Raw genomic sequence first — 23887 nt, forward strand, 5'->3', positions numbered from 1 at the left:
AAGGATTTGATCTGGGCACTAGATGACTGAAAGTCCGCTGAACACCTCAAGAAAGGGAATTTGTACAGGCAACTGCTTGCAGTTCCCCCCTCAAGATGGCTAAAGAAGTAAACCCCTCCTACTGTAAATTCAAGCTTCAGATAAAATTCACCATGTCGATTAAATTTTGAAACACTAGGATGTGTGACTAAATAAAGTGGGGGAGGAGCTTCTCTCAATTCCAGAATATTCCGAAGGAAAACCAGCTGAAGCAAATCAGATCCCTAATCCTGGTTTCATTCTCCACCAGCAAGCTAGTGCTGGGAGCTTATCCTGGAAGGTCATGTGAAACCAGTTAACACTGGCACAAGCTGGGAAAAATACGTTGTCATCTGAGCCACAGCACATCTCGGAGGGCAGACAATCATACACTATGAGCCAGAAGCTCCACAGTGCGGGCTGGTAAATTCCCATGATTCCCCTGATCTCCTGTCCTCCCTCCCCCAACCCGGGACACTTGCAGAAAAGTCCAGGCTGAACCCATGAGACACCAGGAAGGTGTCCTTTTGTCCTCTGGAAAGTACAGCTTCCCTGCTAGGGAGGCTGCATTTGGTACTTTTCCTAAGTGGGTGTTTCATATGTAGAAACAGACAGCTCTTTCTCTTCCAGACAACACTTATCGGGGTCATGGCCTCCTAACCTGGGGCTGGGGCGGGGGGGCGAGAGGTTAGGGTATTGAGAGAGTCAGAGGATTCCAAGCAGGTATGGGGATGGGCAAGCTGTTATTTCTAGAGCCTAATGGAAACCGTCCATTTACCCACACTAAGGCTGTGCAGACAATTTATCGAATTTCTTTGCTTTTGGTTGTCACCGGAGCAATCTAGAGCGTTATCTTATGTTAACGGGAAGCTTCAAAAGGCTCAGAGTGGCTTTGATTGATACAGGTCTTTGATTCATAAAAATGGGGAAATAAATTATTTTAGACAGTGAATGCAGTAGAAATGGCACAAACAGACCAACCTACGTGTTGGCCCGGGCTTTGTTTCTTATCGGCCCTCTACTTTAGCCAAGTCCCTTACCCTCTTTTAGCCTATGCCCCCACCCCCAAAATTATAGAACCGTGTTAAGGAGTAAGTTGTGAGTAATCCGATCACAGTATCTGAGTTAAGGATTTAGAGTCCGGACGACACAAGTTCTAGTCCAGACTCTGCCACTTAGTGGGATGATATTGGGTAAAGGAACTTTCCTCAGCGTCAGCCATGGGTATACCACATACCTTAAACGATCGCAGTGAGGATGAGAAATAGTACAAACCGTCTACAGAAAGTGTCTAGGGCAGTAGCTGAGCTTTTGCGGACATGAATGGCGGACATCAACTGTATTCAACATTTGGTGAGTTTGGCAGATAAATATTTTGAAATGCCCAATGCGAGGGAAGAAGAGAAGAGACACTTGGGGTATTTTAAAAAGTCACTGACCTGAAAAGTAGGGTCACTGATGAGAGAAGGCTGCATGTTTGTGCTGAATTACAGCCACCTGTGAAATGGCTCTGGCATTTACCATTTCAGTGTTAAGGAGGAAAGGTGAACACGGGGAAGAGAGACAGGTGGCGAAACAGCAGAGAACACAGGAGAATACTCTGTCATCTGGCAAATGAGTATGGGAAAGTCTAATAATAGAAAATAAGTAAACAGATGTGATTTGGGGCACGGCCAATAGCGGCCAGCTTTTTACACAACATACCTGAATAGTCTCAAACACTACTTGGAAAATAACACTCTCCGGGTGAAGACGGATCATTTGTCTACAAAGTTAGCAGAACGGCATCCATGTAATGGCTCCCATGGAAACCCGCAGCAGGGTGGGTAAGCCGGTCAAAGATTCAGGGACTCAGAATTTTTAGCTAAACATCCTTTAACTCGTTACAACACACTGATCCTTCTCTACTAAAGAACTCCCTCGCCTCTAAACATGCCCCTGGTTGTCTTTAAATGTACAAAAAAAGAAGAAAGCTCTCCCTCAACTCCTTTATTTTTCCTTCCTTTCCTCCGTGGCCGTGTTTTATTGGAGGAATACGCAACTTGGCACGCGCCAAATTTTCATCAAAGCCGCCATCAGAATAAGCTGTGAGCTTCGTCATGCAGACTCCTTGGCCCTTTCCCCAAACTTGCCATGCTAGAGTCTGAACCTGTCCAGGAATGAGTATTTTGTATTTTTCTAAGTTTATTTTTTTTTTATTTGTATGTATGTATGTATGTAATCTGTACACCCAACGTGGGGCTCGAACTCATGACCCCGAAATCGAGAGTTGCATGCTCTTCCGGCTGAGCCAGGCTGGTGCCCCCAGGAGTGTGTACTTTTTAAAAGCTTCCCAGTGATGCTGGTGGGCAACCAGGACTGAGACCCACTGGACTCCACACTCACTGCCTCTACTGCCTCAGTGACTTGTGGTTTGGCCACTGCAATCTGAACAGTACCTCCACCTCTCTTTGCTTTCATCCACCAGGACCTCCGTTACTGAGAGGTCAAGGACAGCTGTCCTGTCCTCACCTTATTTGACCACCCAGGCAGGCCTGACGCTGATGATTATTCCCATTCTCCAAACCTCACCCTTCCTGCCTTCTGTGGCACCACCCTCTCCTGGTTCTTGGGTTTTGTCCTGCTTCTGTTTTTCTCTTCTTTTTTACGAAGCTTCATGGACCCTTCCATTTCAGCCACTCATTTAATAAATTACCAAATATCCACTATGTACCAGGCACTGGGAATCTCGAGACCAAGTATAGAGTAGTAAACAAAACAGATGAGATTTCCATTCTCAGGTTTACATTCTGTTGGGTTCCTTCCTCTCCCAGCTTCATGCCAGGGGAACCTGACCTTCGTGAACCTCTAATTATCAAAATACTGCGCAATAATATGATATATTCATAGGAGATGATTTATAAACTCTCAACGGATTCTCAGATAGGCCTGTGACCCGTGGAAGAATCCACAGCAATGTCCGTGGGGAGTCTTATCCACACCCAAGCCTTCGGTTATGATGGATATCCTGATGACTCCCAAAGATAGCAGGGCAGAGGGCTGAGCGCTCACTAGTCACAGGTGGCTATTTTTTTTTAAATTTATTATTTATTTATTTATTTGACAGAGAGAGACAGCCAGTGAGAGAGGGAACACAAGCAGGGGGAGTGGGAGAGGAAGAAGCAGGCTCCTAGCGGAGAAGCCTGATGTGGGGCTCGATCCCAGAACGCTGGGATCACGCCCTGAGCCCAAGGCAGACGCTTAAGGACTGCGCCACCCAGGTGCCCCACAGGTGGCTATTTAAATTAATTAAAAATTCAGTTCCTTGGCCGTACTAGTTTTATTTCAAGTACTCAATAATTACGTGTGGCCATTTGCAGATACAGTGCAGATACAGAACACACCCATCATTACAGAAAGCTTTACTGGACAGCATAGAGGTTTCCAGATCAAACTCACCTGAGTCACTCAGAGCAGCCTATTTCCTTCTCTCTACATTCCTGTCACCTCACCTGTTAAGTTGTAAGTAACTTCAGACGACTGTTTTGAGGATTGAGCACGTTAACTGCTACATAAGGCACTTACCAGAAGGCTGGGCGAACAGTAAGCCCCCGAGAAATGTCAACAACACAATCATATGTTTGCACTGGTACTGAACTTTCTGGAGTCCAGCAGGAATCTCAAACTGAACACAGCCAGTCCTGAATTCACCATCTTTTTTCCCCTCTCCTGGCACCCCACAAGTAAGGATTCATTCAAGCTTAGTGTTAAAAAGAAAAAAACCCACAGGTCCAAAATGGTATCATGCAAACCATGTTCCAACCTCCCCGGAAACTGGAGTCTTAAGTACTCAGCCAGGAATTCTCCCAGTGGCACCAGTGCGGTAATGTCACCAGGACCTCTCCATCCCCAAAATCTGCATAAGACCCCCTTCTCCTGTCCCCTCAGGGAAAGTGACCCGACCTCAAACAACCCTTTCTTTTCTTCTGCTCATTGATTTCTCACCCCGCTCTCCTTCCGGAGGCAACCTTTCATCTGGTACAACCAACCCCTCAGAGCTCAAGCTCCTTGCTCCAGAGAATGCTGCTGGATTCATGAAGCCAATGCCATGGCCACGTTTTGGTTATGTTGTTTAGTATAGATGCTGACGAAGCAGGCACTCCGTCGATGTTTAACACCAGAGAGGCACCTCCGTATCACTCTCTCAGCAAGTGCTATCGATTCTGCCTCCTGATAACCCTCAAGGCCGGCCGGCTGCTCTCCATTCTCCATTCATCCCTCCTCCGCCACTGCCTAAGGTCAGGCTCTCATCACTCCTCCTGGGGATTACTTTAATAGGCTCCTAACTGCTCTTCCTGTTGCCAATCTGGTCCCACTCCAGTCTGTCCTGGACACTGACAGTCTTCCTGAAATGCAGGCTAGATCGTGTCTCCTCTTCAGGCCTAACGTCCCGCCAAGACTTCCCATCATTTCAGAACCAAGTTCGAACTCCTTCGTTGAAAGAAAGAGAGAAAAAAAAGAAAAGAAAAAAGAAAAGAAAAGAAAAGAAAAGAAAAAAGAAAAGAAAAAAGAAAAGAAAAGAAAAAGCAACCCGAATAAACTGGCCTGGTATATATACCCTTTTCTGGGCTCCCTTCTTTGCTCCGCTCATCCCACCCGGGGATTAAGCCTGAGGGCTGGAGCTTTAGACTAGCAGCATTCCAATCCTAACTCTTCCACTGACTCCATTTCGACCTCTATAAAACGGGGATGACAACGGTATCTTCTTCATGGGGACGCTGTGAAAATTAATAACCACAAAGACTTAGAAAGGGATCTGGCCTTGGGCTACTCAATACTACAGCTATGATGATCCTTCAAAAACAGCACCTTCTCAGGGGAATCTTCCTTGGCGACCCCGGCCCACACTGTGGTCTTACATCACCCTACCCTTTATCACAAAAATTCGCATCCTCCTTGGAGAGAGTAATTAAGGATTCAGTTCCTGTATCTTCTGCCACAGTGTCACCTATTTAAGACCAAAGATCCTATCTTATTTCATGTCCACTGAACACTGCTACCACTCCAGAAAAATCTGAGCGCTCTCAAATCTGCACAGATTACACTCTCTCCCCAGATTACCCCACACCTCCAGATGTTCACCAACATGTTCAAAATGCCTGCGTTGAAAGCACCATAGGCCCTATTCAGTGTGTAAAGCAGGGTCTGTGACCTCAAGGAGTTTCCAAGGGATTGTGTTTCAGGCATTGGTGCTCCAGAGATAACAACCTGAATCAGATGTGTGTGAATCTTCCCAAGAAAGCAGCTCCTGTGAAGAAAACCTTCAGTTTCCTCCCCCCCCCCAACGTTAGGCTCCAACAGTCAGTTACCCAACATGATGAGGACGCGCTTCGTGACTGACAAGAGCCTCGATCCGGGGGTGCAGGAAAGAACGTTGTTCTCCAATTAGTCAGCAGGAGTAGAAAGTCAATAGAAAAACATTGTGAAGCCCAAGGATACAACTTTGTTTCTTTCTTTCTTTCTGAATTGCCTATGAGTTTCAATCAAATGTTCATGCCAGTCCTTGGCTCTCGGGAATACAAATCATCAAGTGTTGGCTGAGGAAAACATTAATTATTTTCTCTAATACCCTGTTCTGAGATATTTCCCACAAAGTATAAAGGTTCCCTGAAGATGAGGGAGCAGAAGGCTGGCTGAGGACAAAGCGTAAACTGATGCCCGGCAACCTCCCCCCACCCTCCACTCCAGGAAGCTCCCAACTATCTTCATGTTAATGCCTTGCTAGAGGGAAAACAACCTTAACTTGACAATGGCCAGGCCGCAGGCATCTTGTAAGTCCTCTTTAACACATGAAAACCCTTTTGAAACCTCGCTTTTCCTTACCACCCCCATCCCCATAGTATATAATCAGCCTCCCCTCACTACCCCGGGGCAGCAGCTCTTTCTGCCCACTTCCTGTCTCCGAGCTTTAAGAAACCACCACTTTGCACCAAAGACGTCTCAAGAATTCCTTCCTGGTTGTCGGCTCCGGACTCCACGGACTCCACCCCACCGCACTTCACCTATATTCCAAAACCACATCACCTGATCCACAATAAAATCCCAGACCTTTCACTACACACAATTAAAATAATTACACTTACCCCATTATAGTTCCTACAATGGCTTCTGAAGAAAGGGGGCAAGAGAACTTTTGTCAGTTTAAATAGTCTTCGGTCATTCTTCAACTAGTTTCCGCACCCTAGTACGTACTTCCTTGGCCTCGAGTACTACTTTGCTTCACAGCAAAATCTAGGCCCTCTTAAGAGAATACAAATTAACCAGGTCACTTAGTGGTAAACCTTTAATCGGTGGTATCGTGACCAAGCAAAATGCTTCCCAGAACCTGAAGTCTCTGACAACTGTAAAGACCCTAGGCAGGGGAGTCTCAAAGGTCAGCCCCTCCCCAACCCCTCAGTTCCCTGTGCCACCTCCCTGCCTTTAGGACATCCTTTGCTTCCTAATCTAGAGCCTTCACACTGGAGAACAATGTAGGAACATGCATACATTTCTCAACCCAGAAGTCATTCTGCCCACAGATAACTCCAAAACCTTACTTTAAAAAATTTTTTTAGTAGGGTACCTGATTGGCTCAGTCATAAGCATCTGCCTTCGGCTCAGGTCCTGATCCCAGGGTCCTGGGATTGAGTCCCACGTCAGGCTCCCTGCTCAGTGGGGAGCCTGCTTCTCTCTCTCCCTCTGCCCCTCCCACCGCCCCCCACTTGTGTGAGTGCTCTCGCTCGCAGTCTCTCTAGTGTGCATAAATGAATAATTTTTAGTAGTCTCTATACCCAATGTGGAGCTCCAACTCACGACCCTGAGATCAAGAGTCACATGCTCTACTGACTGAGATAGCCAGGCAATCCCCCAAAACTTTCTTTTTGACAGTCATCTTGACCCAGATTCCTTTGTCTAAACTGTTCAAAATGAGGAGTTAAAGTCCCTTCTCCCCTGATTTCCTCTCACAGAGACAAGTCCAGATACATACCCAGGACATGCAGGGGCAGAGGGAGAGAATCCCAGACAGACTCCACGCTGAGCACGAAGCCCAACGCGGGGCTCGATCTCACAACCCTGAGATCATGACCTGAGTCGAAATCAAGAGTTGGACGCCTAACCAACCGAGCCACCCAGGTACCGCTGTGTGTGTATGCACATGTGTGTGTTAATGAAAGGTACGTAACTACCCTTCAGAACTTCAGGTCAGCATCTAATAACATGCCTTAACTCTCTTCAGTCACTCTTAATCTAAAGCACTCTAAACTATGGTTTAGGTTCTCTTATTACAAAAGCATGTTATGTGGCTTCTATTAAGACTTTTGGAAATGCTAAAAACACCTAAAGGAACCTCTCCTTCCGAGAAACCACTGACTTCAGTAATCAATATGCAAACTGCTTGACCTCTTCTTGGATTCCCTTCTACCAAACTCTGAAAACTTGTTGCTAGAGTTCTGTCCACCTTCTCTTCTCTACACATTCTCCCCCAACGATCTCACCCAAATCCACGCCTTCGACAACCCACATGTCCCAATCCTGACTGTTCTACCAAGCACTAGGTTCCCTGAATCCAAATGCATATAAGACATCACCAAAACCCTGCCTCCCTAGAGGCCTCTCAGACAGCATATCCAAAACTACCCCTGCTCTCTTCTCCACTCTCCTTCTCTCACCAAGTAACTCTTACTGGCCTTCCTTTTTCACCTACCTGCATCTCCATCCAGCCACCTAGTTGTCCAAACAAGGAAACTCAGAAGCAGTTTTGGCAGTTCCCTCTCCTCCACTCCCTACCTCCAATCCACCACTGAGTTTTGCTGCTCCTACCTCGAACACATCTTTTATACCCATCCCTCCTCTCTTTCTCTACTGTCCTGGCCCTGGACCAACGACCAGTACCAGACTGACTGTGTAAGAACTGCCTGGCAACTTTTTTTAAGATAGTGTCCCACTCCATCACTTTCCCTGGATTCTGATGCGGAGGGTCTGGGCTGGGGCCTGAAGGATTTTTAACACATGTCCCAGGTGTGCATACTACCAAAGTCCCTACCCTACTGAAATGGCCCCTAGAAGCACCTGGGTGGCTCAGAGGGTTAAGTGTCTAGCTCTTGATTTCAGCCCAGGTCATGATCTCAGGGTCGTGAGATCGAGCCCCCTGGCTCGTGGAGCCTGCTTAAGATTCTCCCTCCCTCTCCTCTGCCCCAACCCCCCACTACCACGCACATGTGCTCACACGCACGATAGATAGATAGATAGATAGATAGATAGATAGATAGATAGATATTTGAAAAGGACCCTTGACTGAGCTGATAGGTGCTTAACCATCAGCTTCAGAGAGGAGGAAAGAGATGCGCATCATTTGCCGACTTCCGTGGTATAAATACTCCCAGCATGGTCAATTTCAAGCTAATGTCACAGCCGGGAGCCATGTGCACAACTGGCTGATGCAAGCCGGCCCCAGCCCACGAAGATGCCCAGATCACCCAGTGTTATCTTCTAGAACAGGTCTAAACGCCCCTCTTCCCAGGTTAAAGTCCTTTGGAGTTTTCCTCTGATGCCCTGCAATACAGTCCAAGTGCTTTGCCTCACACACAGGCCTTACAACATGAAACCAGTTTCCTCTTCCCAACTTCTCAACTTCCCCTACAGAGAGCTCCACCTAAGCCCCCAATGTCCGGCTTATGTAGAATCGCTTGTGTTCCCCCCGAAGAAACCGTGCACACTCATTCCTCCAAACCTTGCTCATATTGTCCTTCTGTTCCTCTACATGACCTCACACCTCAGTAACTGCATTTTCCCCTTGGCCCACTGAGCTCCATAGCACACAGAAGCCTGGGTAGCCCCTTCCCTCTGACATAGTCAAGGCCTCATTCATTCATTATTTTTCCCTCCTGGACCCAGAGCTCCATGCCCTTTGAGCCACAGAGCTCTGACGAATCCAAGCCTGAGCATGGGAGCTCTGCCCGTGCCTTGGGGATAACCTGTTGGCCACCTGAGGAAAAAAAAAAAAATCTCCTTTAGGGCGAACACTGGCTACTTTTTTCAGTGTATTCAAGAGACTGCATTCTCACGTGTTGTATTTAATACTAACAGTAAAGCTACGCATTTAAACAGTGTTTTCCAGTCTACAAAGTGCTTCCACGCACATTCTTTCACCTGATCTTTCCGACCTCATCAAGTAGGTAAAAATACATACCCTCTGATCCCCATTTTAAAGATGAAGAAAATAAGGGTTTACAGGGGTACATGACCTAAGAGCAACCAGAGGTAAGCTAAGGAAAAAGGGTTTCAGTACAGGTGTTCTGCCCCTGAATTCTCTGTTCTATCACCTCGAGTACAGGACAATGCTGGCCGTGGCGTCCACTTAAAACTGGGAAGGGGTGGGTGGCAGGAACCACCGACCTCGGGGATGAGTGAGGGAGATCTGAATTTCAGGCAGGGAAGGGAGCCTGGAAAGGGGGTGTTTATCGTGCTGCAATTGTCAACTCTGCCCTGCAGGAGGCAGCCCTCAGCCACAAAGCAAGAGTATCTGGGCAATCTAATGCAGCAAAGATATTGAGATGAGAAGTGACAAGACAATAGTATAATGCGTAGGGTTACGTACACAATGGTGTACACACGAAACTTAATATAACATTGTGGGTCAACTAAATTTAAAAAATTAAATAATTTCAAAAAATTAAATTAATTTCAAAAAATTAAAAAAAAAAAAAAAGAGGTGACAAGAGTTTGCCCCGACCAGTCAACAGGTGCTGATGTGAAATAGGATAGTTGGCCACATAATGGCACCTACCATGAGGTCACAAGGCCACAAGTGAAACCACAGAAATAAACAAGTTTTTGAACACCTTATGCCTAAGAGCAGAACTGTCTCAACAACCAGGGGCTGAAAAAAAGCCACAGGGCAGCCAAATGAGACAGAGCAATGTGTCCAGGGATAGGGCAGGACTTCCTAGAGCGAGAGCCAGGCCCGAGAGGACTTCTAGGAGACCTGGGAAGGGCTGGCCTGAAGCCGGATGGGAGCCTCTGGGGAACAGAGAGGCCAGTGCCACCCCCTGGAGGCATGAGGGCAGGACGGGGAGGGGTGGGCCAGCCCCAGAGCAGGAATGCGGGTGCCCTGAGCGCCTCTGCAAAGACCTAAGTTTAGGAAGCCATCCTGGTGGCCCCTGCCAACTTGGTTCTACCACCAGCTGAAGCAGAAGGAGCCTGATTTAGAGCCAACCTGGAATAGCTTGGGGCCCCTGATTCCCCAGAAACTGCTAGTGAACTCCCACAAGAGCAGTTTAGAAGCCCAAGGAAAAGGGGCAGGAGTCTCTTTGACTTCTTTAAAGACTAAGCCCAATTAAGAATAAATATGTTTTCAAGATGTTTTATGACTACAGCTTCCCAACTGGTAGCTAATTTTGTCGCCACCTGCCTCCCTCTAGTTAACCACAATCAAACCCCTTAAGCTGAAAGTGTAGGAGTGCCGGAGGTAACAAAGTAGGGAAGATACAGAAAGCCTTGTGTTGGGGCGCCTGGGTGGCTCAGTCGGTTACGCATCCACCTTGGGCTCAGGTCATGATCCCGGGGTCCTGGGATGGCACCCCACGTCCAACTTCCTGCTCAGCAGGGAGGCTGCTTCTCCCTCTCCCCTTGCCCCTCCCCCTCCTTGTGAGCACTCTCTCTCTCAACATCTATTTTTTTTTTAAGATTTTATTTATTTATTTGACAGAGAAACAGAGGGCACTTACAAGTGATGAAGGGTAACTGGAAGAAAGGCAAGCGGGGACAAGGAGGGCCCACCCCAAGAGGAAACCACCCTTAAAAGGATTTCACACCCACCCTGGAAGGAGTCCGCCCCCTCCCCCATAAGATAATAAAAGGCTGATTGGATGACAGGCGCAGGGAGGGTTAATCAGATTAAAATAGCCTGCCAACAAGCCCATAAAAATCCCTAGACTTAAGACACTCCAGTGGCAACCCTCTCAGGTCCCCCCCCCTTCTCAGGTGTTTTATACTATCACTTTGCTATTGCTCAATAAACCTTGCTTTGCTGCCTACCACTCTGTCTCGTCTACCAACAACGGCGGGCATCGACGGAGGAAAAAAATCCTACAACACAAGTTGGCAGAGCGGGAGAGAGAGGGAGAAGCAGGCTCCCTGATGAGCAGAAAGCCTGAGAGCCCAGTGCAGGGCTCCATCTCAGGACCCTGGGATCACGACCTGAGCCAAAGGCAGACCTTAACCAACTGAGCCACCCAGGTGCCCCTAAAATAAAATCTTAGAAAAGAAAAAGCCTTATGTCCTGCCCCAAAAAGCCAAGGGGAGAGGAGAGGTTGATGCATCTGGAAAGGAGGAGGAATTCTTGTGTCCTCAAGGGCAAAGGACACACAGTGGGGAAGAGGGGTACCAACCCAGAAACTATCACAGACAAACTGCCGGATACATGGATGGCCCATGCAGATGAAGGACAGACTGCAGACTGTGTTGTGTTCCAGAAAGAGTCCTTTTCAGCTTCCCTGACTCCCCCTTCCCTCTCCCACGCCTAGCCCCACCCCCCATCCAACTTCATTTGCCCTTCGCCTATGGGGAAAGACTGGTTTATGGTAAAACCGTTATCTTGGTTTTTTCCAACTACAAGAAATAACAAACAGTCCTAGCCAAGAACTTTGGTCATTTAGCACTCAGCAGAGAGCCCCTCAGGGGCCTGGGGAAGAAACAGCACTGACCAGACCTGGAGTCAGGACAGAGGAGTTAACAGCTCGGCACTGTATCTTCCGGGCCAAGCACCTGGACAACTTTCTGATAAGGTACATGGTCACGGGCACTCTGCATTAGCAAGAAGGCAACAGACACTGGGTAACTTAGAATACAGAACAAAAGGAAACAGAAGCTGAATAAGCCTCAAGTCATTTATTTTTGTTCTGAGAATGTTAATGAAACATACACACACACCACCCAACACGCTCCTGCCCTATATCCAATCGGCCCTCTTCAAGTTCAACTCTGGGATCCCCCCACGTGGAAGAGGGCAAGAGATTTTCATGGTCATAAAGTAGAAGGTTCATTGACTCAAGACTCATTCAAAGAACACTTCGAACGGTAGCCTACCAACAGGGAAAAGACGAGACAGCGAGTTTTGGGTGGGCCACGTACCGTACTAGAAGGCGGTGGAGGCAAAGCACCCTAAGACCCAGCCCTACCCTCAAGAATCTTCACGTATAAGTTTAGGAATGAAGCCTAAAGTATAAAGGGAAGTATGAATCACCAAAATGCTATATCACAGAGAAAGGCGAAACGGACATGTACTGAACGCCCACAATAAGCATTTTTCACATACGATCTCACTCAAAAGTCAGTATTCGAGGAAAATAACATGCTTCTTTTTTATTCCGACTCCATTCTGTCTGTTCTTGATTTCTCAATTTCTTTACATCGAGAACAACGGTGTGCCATTTCCTGTTGGCAAACACCCCCACCCGCCCTGACTCCATGGGCTGATTACTGTAACTGTAACTGTAACTGTAACTCATCTCCAACGTTGTGTTCCTTCTGACCTACACAGCGCCCCCTACAGCAACTTCCTATACACGCTTTTCCACGCTCATGGCCGGGCAGGCAACTAGGCTGGCGATGCCTAGAGCCCACAAGTGTGTTGTCTAAGTCCTCTGTGTAACTCTGCTTGGCTAAGAGCGTTATTTTTTTTGTTTTAAAGATTTCATTTATTTATTTGACAGAGAGAGAGAGAGAGCACAATAGGGGGGCAGCAGAGGGAGAGGGAGAAGCAGGCTCTCTGCTGACCAAGGAGCCCGACATGGGGCTTGATCCCAGGACCCTGGGATCATGACCTGAGCTGAAGGCAGACGCTCAACCGACTGAGCCACCCAGGTGCCCCACTGGCAAAGAGCATTAGATGATTATTCCCATGCCTCACTGGCGAAGGAGAACTGACTGAGAGTTGTGGGAGTTAGAGGGGCAAGCTCTGCTCCCATTTTCCAACAGCCCATCGGCAGAGCTGAAACTTAAGAGTATCCCACCTATACATACATCCCCTACGTGTTCTTATCATTCAGTGAGCTCCAGCCCTGTCTTTTCTGCTCTTTACTCACATTCAGTAGTAAATGGGGATGGGGTGCCCTATGAGGAGCAGGGAAAACCCCCAGGCTTTCGATGTTTCCTTGCCTAGGATACCACTGAACCTGGAGATCAAGAAACCGGTCCGCGATGGGCAGCCTCCATTCCTGAGCTCGGCTGACAGGCAGCCCCATTTTGAGGAGTTAAGCGGGGACTGGTGATGCCCCGTTGCCCCAAGAGGCCAAATATTCACCCAACGTGGGCTCAGATCATTTTTGGTTTCATCACACTCACTTTGATATTAAGGTTACCCAACTTTTTCACTTTCCTTTGATTTCCCGACTCCTCAAAATGGTGATCTCCACCAGCTGCATCTGTCTCTCTCTGCTCACATCCTCACTCAAGCTCCCATCTCAACTGCTTTACACAAACTATCTTATTATCAAACATCACCAAAGATCGGCCAGTGGCCTATTTCCTATCTCACTTCTTTCTGACATTTCTACAGCACTTGAAATGACTTCTCCTTCCTGGGGGATAAGATAATATTACTCTACCCTTGACTTAAATTTAATATTACTTAATGAGATCATGTCTCTCATTCAAGAAGCATTTCTGGAGCACCTACTATGTACCAGGCTCCATGTGAGGGAACACCAAGACGAAGAGAAAAAAAATACATTCTGTCCGCAAGGAGTTCACTCTCTAATGAAGAGTCTTTCCATTGAGTAATGAGATTACACACAACAAGCTAACCTCTTCACGGAGGGTGGGATGGGAAAAGTGTCTATACAAAGGACACTACCCACGAATGAGACACAACACCTGGGGTTACATGGGACTCTGGAAGAGCTTCACGGAGGAGGAAGCATCTGAGAGGACATTTAAGACGAGTAAAAGGTTACTGGGCAGTTCATATTCCAAGCGGAGAAATCGGTACAAGCCTACAAAGACTTGGCGAGAGTTGTACACTCAGTCAAGGGCCTCAGGCTCACCCTGCTGGAGGAGAAGGCAGGGCCCCTTAGGCAAGAGATGAATGCAGGCAAGTAAGCAAAGCCCGCATCACAAAGGGCCCGTGCGTCCCAGAAGTGGGATTAAATTTCATCCTGTAGGTGATGAGGGAGGTACTGAAGACTTCTGGAGGGGGGCATGTTTGTTTATCGGAAGAAAACAGAGGAAGCCCTCTCACAACAGCAGAGAGGATGACGGCTCAAACTAAGGGAGTGGAACCCCTGAGGGAGAGATTTAGGAGGTGCCTGACTACAGGTGGTGGGAGAAGGCCAGGGAGAAATCTCGAATGCCCTGCTGTCTCTGCTTGCCCGCACCTGAAGGCAGTTCTGTCTTCTTCCCTGGCATCCTCACCACTCTAAGCACAGTGCAAAACACATGTGAGGCAAGGAATAAATACCAGCTGACCAGTTTAGTACTCCCACCTTCCTCGGCTAATGGTAAGGTAAGTCTACAGCAAGAATCTTCTGTGGGCCTTGGACCCAGCGTGAGAGCAGGAGGCTGCCAAGGTGGGCTATGGAAAGATTTGGGGACACCCCAGCTGGGTTCTACGTAGCAGCCATATGCACTCAACCTGGAGTCAGGCACAAAGTCATACTCCCGTGTATTAAAAATAAGAACATCGGAAAATAGAGCACCAGTTCAATAGAGCAGTAGCACTGGGACCGGGCTCTGAAGTCTGGGTCCAGCTCTGGCTCCATCACGGATGGGACAGGACACAGCGCAGGGAACCTCATCATTCTGGACCTCACTATGCTTCTCCGTAAAATGAACTTAGCATGCCAGACCACCACAAAGGCCCCTCCGGCCTCACACGTGCAATGAAGCTCAGTAAGATTGTAAGGAAGATTTCCAGGAAAATCGGTTTGAAAGCTAAGCTACTGGCAGAGAAGGGCGTTGTGTGACCTGAACCAGGAGGGTGAGGTGGCCCTGGCTGGGCAGTGGGGGGAAAAGAAAGCACAGCAACGTGTGAACAACTGTAGCTTAGGTCCCCGGAAAGGCAATTCACAGGCGCAGAGACACATGGGACTTCCTGGCTCACTTCCTGCACTCTCTTTTTGATTCCTGCTTCCTTTTATTGTGACTGTGTCCACCTTATCATTTGATCAAAGCTTATAATTCTTGTAATAAAATCGTGGACCAACCTTTATACAAGAAGAGGCCTAAAAGATGATCTTGTCTCCTTTTCCCCCTTCCAGAACAGGAAACTAAAGGAAGAAGAGACGCGTATAAAGCCACATGAGTATTTAACAGCACTGCAAAAACTAAAACTCAAGTTGGCCCTACTCTGAGAGCAGAGCTTTGCCCACAACCTCACGCTGCCCTTCAACTAAAGGAATATTCAAACCCGGAGCGTGGGGAGAAAGTATCTTCCTTTCTTTCTCCGACCTTCGGTGCTCTTGCTCATGACACGGCTAACTGCTCGAAGCTGTTCATTCCACCGAATGTTCGTGACATGTGCTGCTGCTGAGTGTTTACTAAGCACCAGCTCTGTTCTAACCACTGGAGACATGGTCGCAGGCAGGGCCCCAGCTCTTAAGAACCTCACATTCTTGTGGTTTAGCAGCAGGGACGCAGAGGTGAGAGACGGATCATCAACACAGACAAAAACAAAACAAAACAAACAAAAAACCCATGGTAAGTTAAAAGTATTACAAAGATAATAAAATTGGGAAGTGAGGAGTCTCGAGAAAGCAAAAAAAATAAGTATGTTAAAGTCGCATCGATAAAAGGTGGCAGAGCTTGGACTCGAGTCCACACAGCTCACCACAGAGCATACAACTTCACCAACTGGGTTGTACTGAGTGACTTCGTGCAGCAATTTGCAAGACGAGTGCCCACAGGACTAAGGACCGACTGCATGGGAATATATATACTCAGAATATGCTTTTTGGAGTATTTTTATTTTGGAGTCTTTTTAATTTGGAAGGGAATTCAGAAGAAGGTTCTAATGAATTATGTTTTGATTTTAACGCATCCGAATGAATCTCTAGCTTGTCCTAATGGAAACATAGATTATAGTTGAATCAAATATTTTTCCTTTCACTCTATAGGTCTATCTACTGTGACAAAACAGACGTAAACATTCGCTTTCCTACTTTCCTAAACAGTAAAGACAGCTCTTACACTGTACATACTCAAAAGCACATTTATCGCTGATGTCAACGGGAATATGACATATCACAATCCTCTTACTAATATAAGGCTCAATGCTCATAAAATATGCAGATACAGCAAGTTAAAAGAGTCTCAAAATACAAGGATTGCATGCAGCTAGTTTCAAAATCACAGTCTCACCAAGACAGACTAAGCATTGCAGAGTACACGCAAAACCAATCGGAATCACATCTCAAAGACAGTCTTTATGTCTTACCTGGGCTCTTTTTTATAAGATCTTCTCATTTTTCTAAAAGTTCTCACTCGGCATCTTCTCCCTAGCACGAAGAGCATCCTCTCCCCTAATTACACCTCATATCAAAGAATGTCACTCCTTTCGAACTCAGAAGACAATCCATTCATTTAGTGCTCTCTGCGGGGCCTTATGGCAACACTGATTAAGCTGAAATCAAAGATTCATGAAGCCCTATCAGGGGAAACCCAGCACCGGGCAAGACAGGCGCAACGTCCCCTGGGTGGCTTATGAGTCCCCCTCCCTCTCCCATGAGAAGGGGGATCACAGGTTCCAGAAGGGCACCAGGAAATGCTAAGCAGACGACACAGGTGGCCTTTCCTCATCACACACAGCCCTAACCACCCTCTGGACCACTACTTTTTTTCCAGGTCTGCCAACCACAAATGACTCAGCAAAGGTGCCAGAATGACAAACAACCACAAGCCCCAGGGCCTGCCCTTCGGATGGGAGAAGCTTTGCACCATATGAAAATGACACCAATGTGAAAACACATCTTTCCCTTAAATGTAAAGGGATGAGAAAGAAGTTATCAGAAAGTGAGCACCTATCATGCATCAGGCACTTGGAGAGGTTCCTCACTTTTATTTCAACTCCACGCCAACCTACAAGGTGTGTATTATCATGACGCCCTCTTCATGCGGGAGGACACTGATGGTGCAAAACAGCCCGAGGGAAGAAAGTCTGCTCCAGGCTGGAATCTGACTCCAGGAAGCAGGCTGGAAATTGCTGGTGGAATTAAAGTCAAACGCAGCCACTGGGATGCTGGCGAGGAACAGCGTCGGCCTGTGCAGTGATCAAAAGGATTTTGCAAGCATGAACAGCCTTGGAAGGGGTAGAAACACATTCTAAGTCTCAGCTGTCCCTGGTCCCTCTCAAATTCACCATCAGTAGCCGCCTGTCACTCCGGATGCTCTTCTCTCAGCTCCAGCTGGTCTTTGCCTGGACTCATCTAGAATGGGGCAGGCCAAGTCTCTCAGTCTCCTGGAGGTGGATGGATCTAACCTAACAGCTAACATCAAGACAAGTATCATATTCAATAAGCAAATTAAAATTTCTTGCTGATAAGAGTGGAGCCACCATCCTATGGCCAAAGACCACCTCACCTGCCCTAGGAATAACTAGGATTTAAAAAATACATAATACACACACAGAGATACATATATAATATTTTGTACATATTAAATATACAATGTATTTTTTTTAAAGATTTTATTTATTTATTTGCCAGACAGAGCGGGCGCACAAGTAGGGGAAAGGGGTGGAGGGAGAGGGAGAAGCAGGCTTCCTGCTGAACAAGGAACCGGATGCAGGACTCAATCCCAGAACCCTGGGATCATGACCTGAGACAACGCTTAACCAACTGAGCCACCCACGTGTGCATCCCTCACAATATACTTGTTTTTAAAGGTTTGTTTACTTACTCATTCGTTCATTCTCTTGATACCCATCCACTGAACCTGGACAAGTATGTTTGGACTTATCTGCATGCTGTCAACTGTTTCTTACTAACTCTCTGAGGACACTACTGAGCTGATTAAGACAGTAAAAGTGAATTACTTCCAAATAGCACCTGTCATCCAGAGGGGCCCTAGGCTGGTAGGCAACTGGGGACAGATGCTCTAGGACTCTAGACTCTTCATGGCTATGACGACTAAAGTCAGAAATAGGCACAGATAATAATCCCAAAATGCCCAACTCTGGAATGCCTTGCATCGATGGTACGAGAAACAAAACAGAACTTTTATTTCCCCTGCCTATCTTCTGCTAGAGAAAGCCAAAGGGAAGTTCAGCAGGCCTGTGTTCTGCAGAAAAGAGAGGAGAAGCGGGCCAGGTTACCCCAGGCCCATGGCTGGGATTCCCCAGTCAGCAAAGCACAAGCCATCCTTGTCTATTCCGTGAAATGAATGAGGCCAGGCCCTAGGGTGACAATAACTTGCTTCTGCTCTCCTAAGACAAAACGTCCATCCAGCTCCATTTACAATTTACAATCTGCTAAAGAGTCAGGATTCCATCATTACGTAGCTGTACGGATGTGGGCATGTTGCAGAGTTTCAATTCTTAAGGGCCAAGTGGACACAGTCATTACCCCACAGGCTGCCAGAGCAAATGAAGGGATGGCCAAGCCATAAGCCTCTGACTGGAGGCCTGGTGTATGCCAGGAAGTGTGGTATGTGTGGGGGCAAATGCAAAGAATGTGCTGCCTTCCTGGAGCCCATGCCTGGTAATCACTTTGAAAAGGATAAAGTACTACCCAGATTCAGAGATCACGCTAAACTGCGATCGCCAGCATTGTCTTTCCTTGTGTCCACGTGGGCACCATTCTCTGCCGCTCTGCTTGGAAGCTCCAGTGGCAAGTGTCAGGGTCCCCTCTTTCCTCTGTACACCTGCCCACCCGCATGCCGGGCTCCAAATTCCAGAGTTCAGACTCCGCACTCTGTGGTGCCCCAGAACCTGGCCTTCAAGGCCTGTTTTCAGGCTGTCACTACATTGCATGAAGAAGGGCCATGTCTCCTGGTGGCCCTTCAGCTCCTGACTTCCACGAGAGCCGAGAAGGAAACACCAGGAGAACAAATGCCCTGACACCCGACAGCTGCAGAAGGAGCACCAGCTTCGAACCACCATCTCCCAAGGCCTTGGAAAATGTCAGAGCGGCAGGTGCATCTGCAGGCCGAAATGCCTACGCCCAAATACGTGAAGTCATCCTGCCCGTGGAGGGGGTCTGCTCCCAAGTTCAGCCCTCAGCTGCACCCCCATTCATCTCCCGCTGCAGAGCAGGGCGCAAGACATTACTTTCACAATTCCCGATTTCTGATTTTAGAACATGGGCGAATTCTCTTCCAGGGATGTGCCCAAGTCACTTGTTTTTAAATAGAAATTGCTATTGTGTTGTTCATTTCTTTACTGTCTCTCTCCCCGGGCAGAAACTATGTTGTTCACTAGAGTCTCTGGCGTCTAGAACACCACCTGCCACATCACATGTGGTCAATAAATATTTGGTGGATTAAATAGCGGGGTGGGGGGAGGAAGGATACATGTATTCCCAAATCTTTCTCTCCTGCAAGATGAACAACTGTTGCCCTGACCTGGAATCAGAAGGCCTGAAAAAGTATGGTTACCATGGCAACCACAGCTCCAAAATTCAAAACATCCTTCAAAACTGCCACAGGTCTTTGGTGGGAAAAGGGTTAGTTACTCCTCTTTGCAGACTGTGTACCTGGGCTCCGGGGTAACCATTGGCCAAAATACTGCTTCCGACCCGTTCTTGCTTTATGGAGCCTCATTTTGGGAAAGTCAACCACTACAGATGCCAAATTTAGCTCCTTGAATAGAAACCACCCTGAGAAGAACAGCGGTCTCTGATCTCTGGGCACCTACAGTCTGATGGAAAACACAGACAGCACAAAGAAATAAAAACACGAAAGAAACCAACAGGCGCAAAGCAAACAAGCCATTATGTAATCAACCAGATTTACATAAATGGGATATGGGGGGGGGTAATTATCCAGCCTCAAGAGGACTTCTTGCTTTGCAAAATGATTTACACTAGAATTCCATGAAAATCAAGTTTCTGTACAGTCCTTCATCCATCTGATTATTTACTCCTTCCCTAAATACCTATTTACTGAGCTCCTACAATGTTCCATGCAAAGAGCTCAGCAGGCACTGAGCACTGAATAAAATAAACTATGCCCTCACAGCTTATGATCCAGTAAAGGATCGCAATGTGACCAAATAATTGCAATTTAGGAACATAATCACAAATCAGGACATGTAATAAACACCAGAGTCTGGGGACGCCTGGGTGGCTCAGTCAGTTAAGTGTCTGCTTTCAGCTCAGGTCATGATCCCAGGGCCCTGGGATCGAGCCCCATGTCGGGCTCCCTGCTCAGTGGGGAGCCGGCTTCTCCTTCTCCCTCTGCCTACCACTCCCCCTGCTTGTGCTCTCTCTCTCTCCGACAAATAAACAAAATCTTAAAATTAAATTAAAGAAAAATAAAAATACAATAAACACCAGAGTCTGGAAATATTTTCTGGAGGAAAGATCCAAAGAAGAAGAGAAGAAGGGCAGGGTGACAAGGTGGGTCAAGTTACCAAAGGGGAATTCCGCTGAAGAACAGTGTCTGTGGTGACCGGGAAAGGAGAGAAAGCTCCCCACTCAAGGCGCAGAGAGGCTACTCTGGCTGGAGGCACGGGCCTGGGAGCAGCAGCAGGAGGGGAGCGGGAGTGAGGTCATGAAGACCACTCTGGCTGCATCCAAGAATTAAAGGGCAGGGGGGCGCCTGGGTGGTGCAGTCGTTAAGCGGCTGCCTTTGGCTCAGGGCCTGATCCTTGCGTTCTGGGATCGAGCCCCACATCGGGCTCCTCCGCTAGGAGCCTGCTTCTTCCTCTCCCACTCCCCCTGCTTGTGTTCCCTCTCTCTGGCTGTCTCTCTCTGTCAAATAAATAAATAAATAAATCTTTAAAAAAAAAAAAAAAGAATTAAAGGGCAGGGCTTCGCGGGAGGCAGGGAGACCAGCTAGAAGGACACTCAGGGAACAGACACGGGAGAGATGGTGGCGTGGGGAGGAGCAATGGTGGTGGAGTCGGGAAGACGGACTTGAAGAACACCCTCCCAGGGCAGGGAAGCCTCGTGAAGTTGACCGGTCCCCATTCCCAATGCAAGGAACTGAGGGAGAGGCACTGGGCTGGAGGGAAGGACGGCCAGCTCAAGGACACCAAGGTGCGGTTCTGAAGAACATGCCCATGAAACGTCCGTTAGTCGCTCGTAGGTCTGAGCCTACGGCTCAGGAAAGAGAGGAGGTCCGAGGTATGTGAGAGTCCTCGCCACATAGAAAGAATTAAAGCCACCACTCAAGGGGATGAAACAGCCCTAGGACAGTGTGGAGACTGAGGAGGAGACCGAGCAGAGGGAGGGTGAAGGGAAAAGGAGAGGGAGAAATAAGAAACCTGGAGTCAGACCCTTAAGCAGACGGACAGTGAAGAGACAGACGGACAAGAGCAGCCCAAGAATTGTAAAATCTCATTTTTAGCACCTATCAGTAGATCGGAAAAGATGTCTCATAATTAATCAATGAAGTAACAAACCACTGTTTCAGCTTATGCTAACCAGAGGAGCAAACTCAGAGGCCTCGCAGACCACCAAAAAATCTCACTTTTACTACCTAAGAATAACCTTAGCATAACTCTTCAGACTCGTCTACTTAACCTGTCCTACAAGAGGAAGAAGAAATGCATACTCTCCATTTTACAGAGGAGAAAGTCATTGTGACCGGGAGAGAAGGAGTCACCCGTCCAGGACCACAGAGCGAGAAGATGCACTGAGCCCCAGCCCACAGCCCAGCTGCCTGGGATGGTCCCCCGAACTGGCGCTAGGGGGTTAGACCACCCGCAGACGAGGCCTGAGTGAGCTTCCTGCGTTGGCTGCTGAAGACGGGGCTCCATCCCACGCAGAACGGGCTCCCCAGACACGGGGTGGGCTGGAGGCCGAGGTGCGTGCAGGGTACCTGTCCTCCAGAGCCATCTCTGCCGCTGACCGACTCCCCGGCCTTGGACTTCCGTTTGTTCTGAGTTGAAATGACTCCACAAATCCCATTCACCATGAAGACTAGATTCTCCGGGAGACAGACGCTGAGCCAGAACCGTAGGGACTAACAGGTGTCAGCGGAGTACCAAGAAGTAAGACAACGCACTGGTGCCATTTAGGTCGTAGGATCCTCCTGCCCTCTCCCTTTCAGCTGACTTTTTCCTCAGACCTATTTTTTTTTTTTTCCTAAATGCTGTAGTCTGACTTCCATATTCTCCTGAAACTATCTTTTTCATGCTGCTCTCCACACAGGCCGGGAGCTCCTCGATGGAAGGGCCGTTTGCGTCCAGCCCTGTATCCCAAGCACCCAGCACAGCACCTGATTCCCTGGAAGTGTCCGATCAATGTTTCAACAGCTCTCTTGAGTTCTGTGATTTTTCAGTCTCATCTCTCTAACTACAAACAAAGAGCATGTCAACTCAGAGGCATTTAAGGAAGCAACCCAAGCATGGAAAAGGCATCTGAGATAGAGGAATCTTTCAGGGACGCTTGGAACTTCCCGAATGGGCAGGCCACTTTCTACTCTGGTCTTCCAACACATGTGGCCGCCAATCCCCCCAGTAAGTCCGCAGGGCCCCACAGCACCCGTGAGGTCCAGGTAATCACTACCACAAACATAGGGCTTCCCTCAGGATCTGCAAGCCACAGCACAAGTGACCACTAAGAATAAAGTCTCTGAAGGAATATTCTCAAAGGATGACGACTCTCTCATCCTCACTGAAGACAAAACTAGAGAACATGTGTTTGAACCTTACCACAGGGGCTTTCAGTCAGATCTGAAGAAGAACTTTCTTAGGAGCGGGCCTTGAAACACAGGAAGAGGTGACCAAGAGAGGTGGTACAATCCTCTTCTCTGAGGTCTTTTCTAAATTTTTCTATGAGGTCTTCACCTGTCAGGAAGATGTGGTTCATCACAAAGACAGAGAAAACACATGTTGTCACCCAAGCTAAGGGCAAGCTGTTCCCTGGACAAGCTCCACCCTGTTCAGAGTAACCTTTATTACGGCCACTCCATCCAACCCTGAGAAGCAAACAAAAGGTCAGGAAGAGCTTCGGAGTGTAATGACCCAGCTAGAAGACAAACAGATGGCTGTGCGGAGTCAGACTGGCATTAATGCATAAGCTTGGTTATGGAAACCATGAGGACGAGGCTAAGTGGCATCTCTGATGAGCAGGCTCTTCCCCACCCCCTATTTCACAGACTCACCTGTCCTCAACCTAGGGACTTAGATTTTGCCCTACCTTCTCCAGGGACAAGGTAACAGAAAAGCTGACGAAACGAAATGTCTATCACTTAATAAGGAAACCTGGATGATGGGTGGCTCAGTCAGCTGGGGCATCTGCTTTCGGCTCAGGTCATGATCTCGGGGTCCTGGGATGGAGCCCCGCATCAGGCTCCCTGCTACTCCCTCTCCTGCTCCCCCGCTTGTGTGCTCCATGTCAAATAAATAGATAAATAACATTTTAAAAATAAATAAAAAATAAAAAGGAAACCTGAATGAGAAAACAGAGTGGGTAGTAATGCACCAAATATGCTGCCAATGGCACAGAAAAATGATGAGCTGTGTCTTCCTCTTCCCCACTACCCCGAATTTTACGTTAACTAGCTGTTTTATCACACACACACAATAGCCACTGGCTTTTAGGACATAAAAATTTCTTTTTAAGAAGCTGGAAGATCCTTGCAGAGCCTCAAAAATGTGTCACTAAACCAACGGTCCACTATGTCTTTCTGTATTTTCCTAATTGTTGAGTCAAATCTTGCCAGGGTTACCATACTCCCCTTTCCCCCCACT

The 23887-nt window shown here is 47.7% G+C and overlaps 1 protein-coding gene across 6 annotated transcripts in view; it reads right to left on the reverse strand.

The window, feature by feature from the left end:
• Positions 1 to 23887, reverse strand: part of GRAMD1B (GRAM domain containing 1B) — a 233120-nt gene that overhangs the window by 133255 nt on the left and 75978 nt on the right. Inside the window, exon 1 of one of the 6 annotated variants that reach the window (XM_040631102.1) lies at positions 16469 to 18267. The exons of the other annotated variants lie outside the window; for them this stretch is intronic. Coding sequence (XP_040487036.1) covers positions 16469 to 16545 — 77 coding nt within the window. The 5' untranslated portion in view covers positions 16546 to 18267. Of the gene's footprint in view, positions 1 to 16468; positions 18268 to 23887 lie in introns of those variants that run through there. 6 annotated transcript variants of the gene reach the window in all.

This window comes from Ursus maritimus, unplaced genomic scaffold (genome assembly GCF_017311325.1).
Source record: "Ursus maritimus isolate PB19 unplaced genomic scaffold, ASM1731132v1 scaffold_16, whole genome shotgun sequence".
NCBI lineage: Eukaryota > Metazoa > Chordata > Mammalia > Carnivora > Ursidae > Ursus > Ursus maritimus.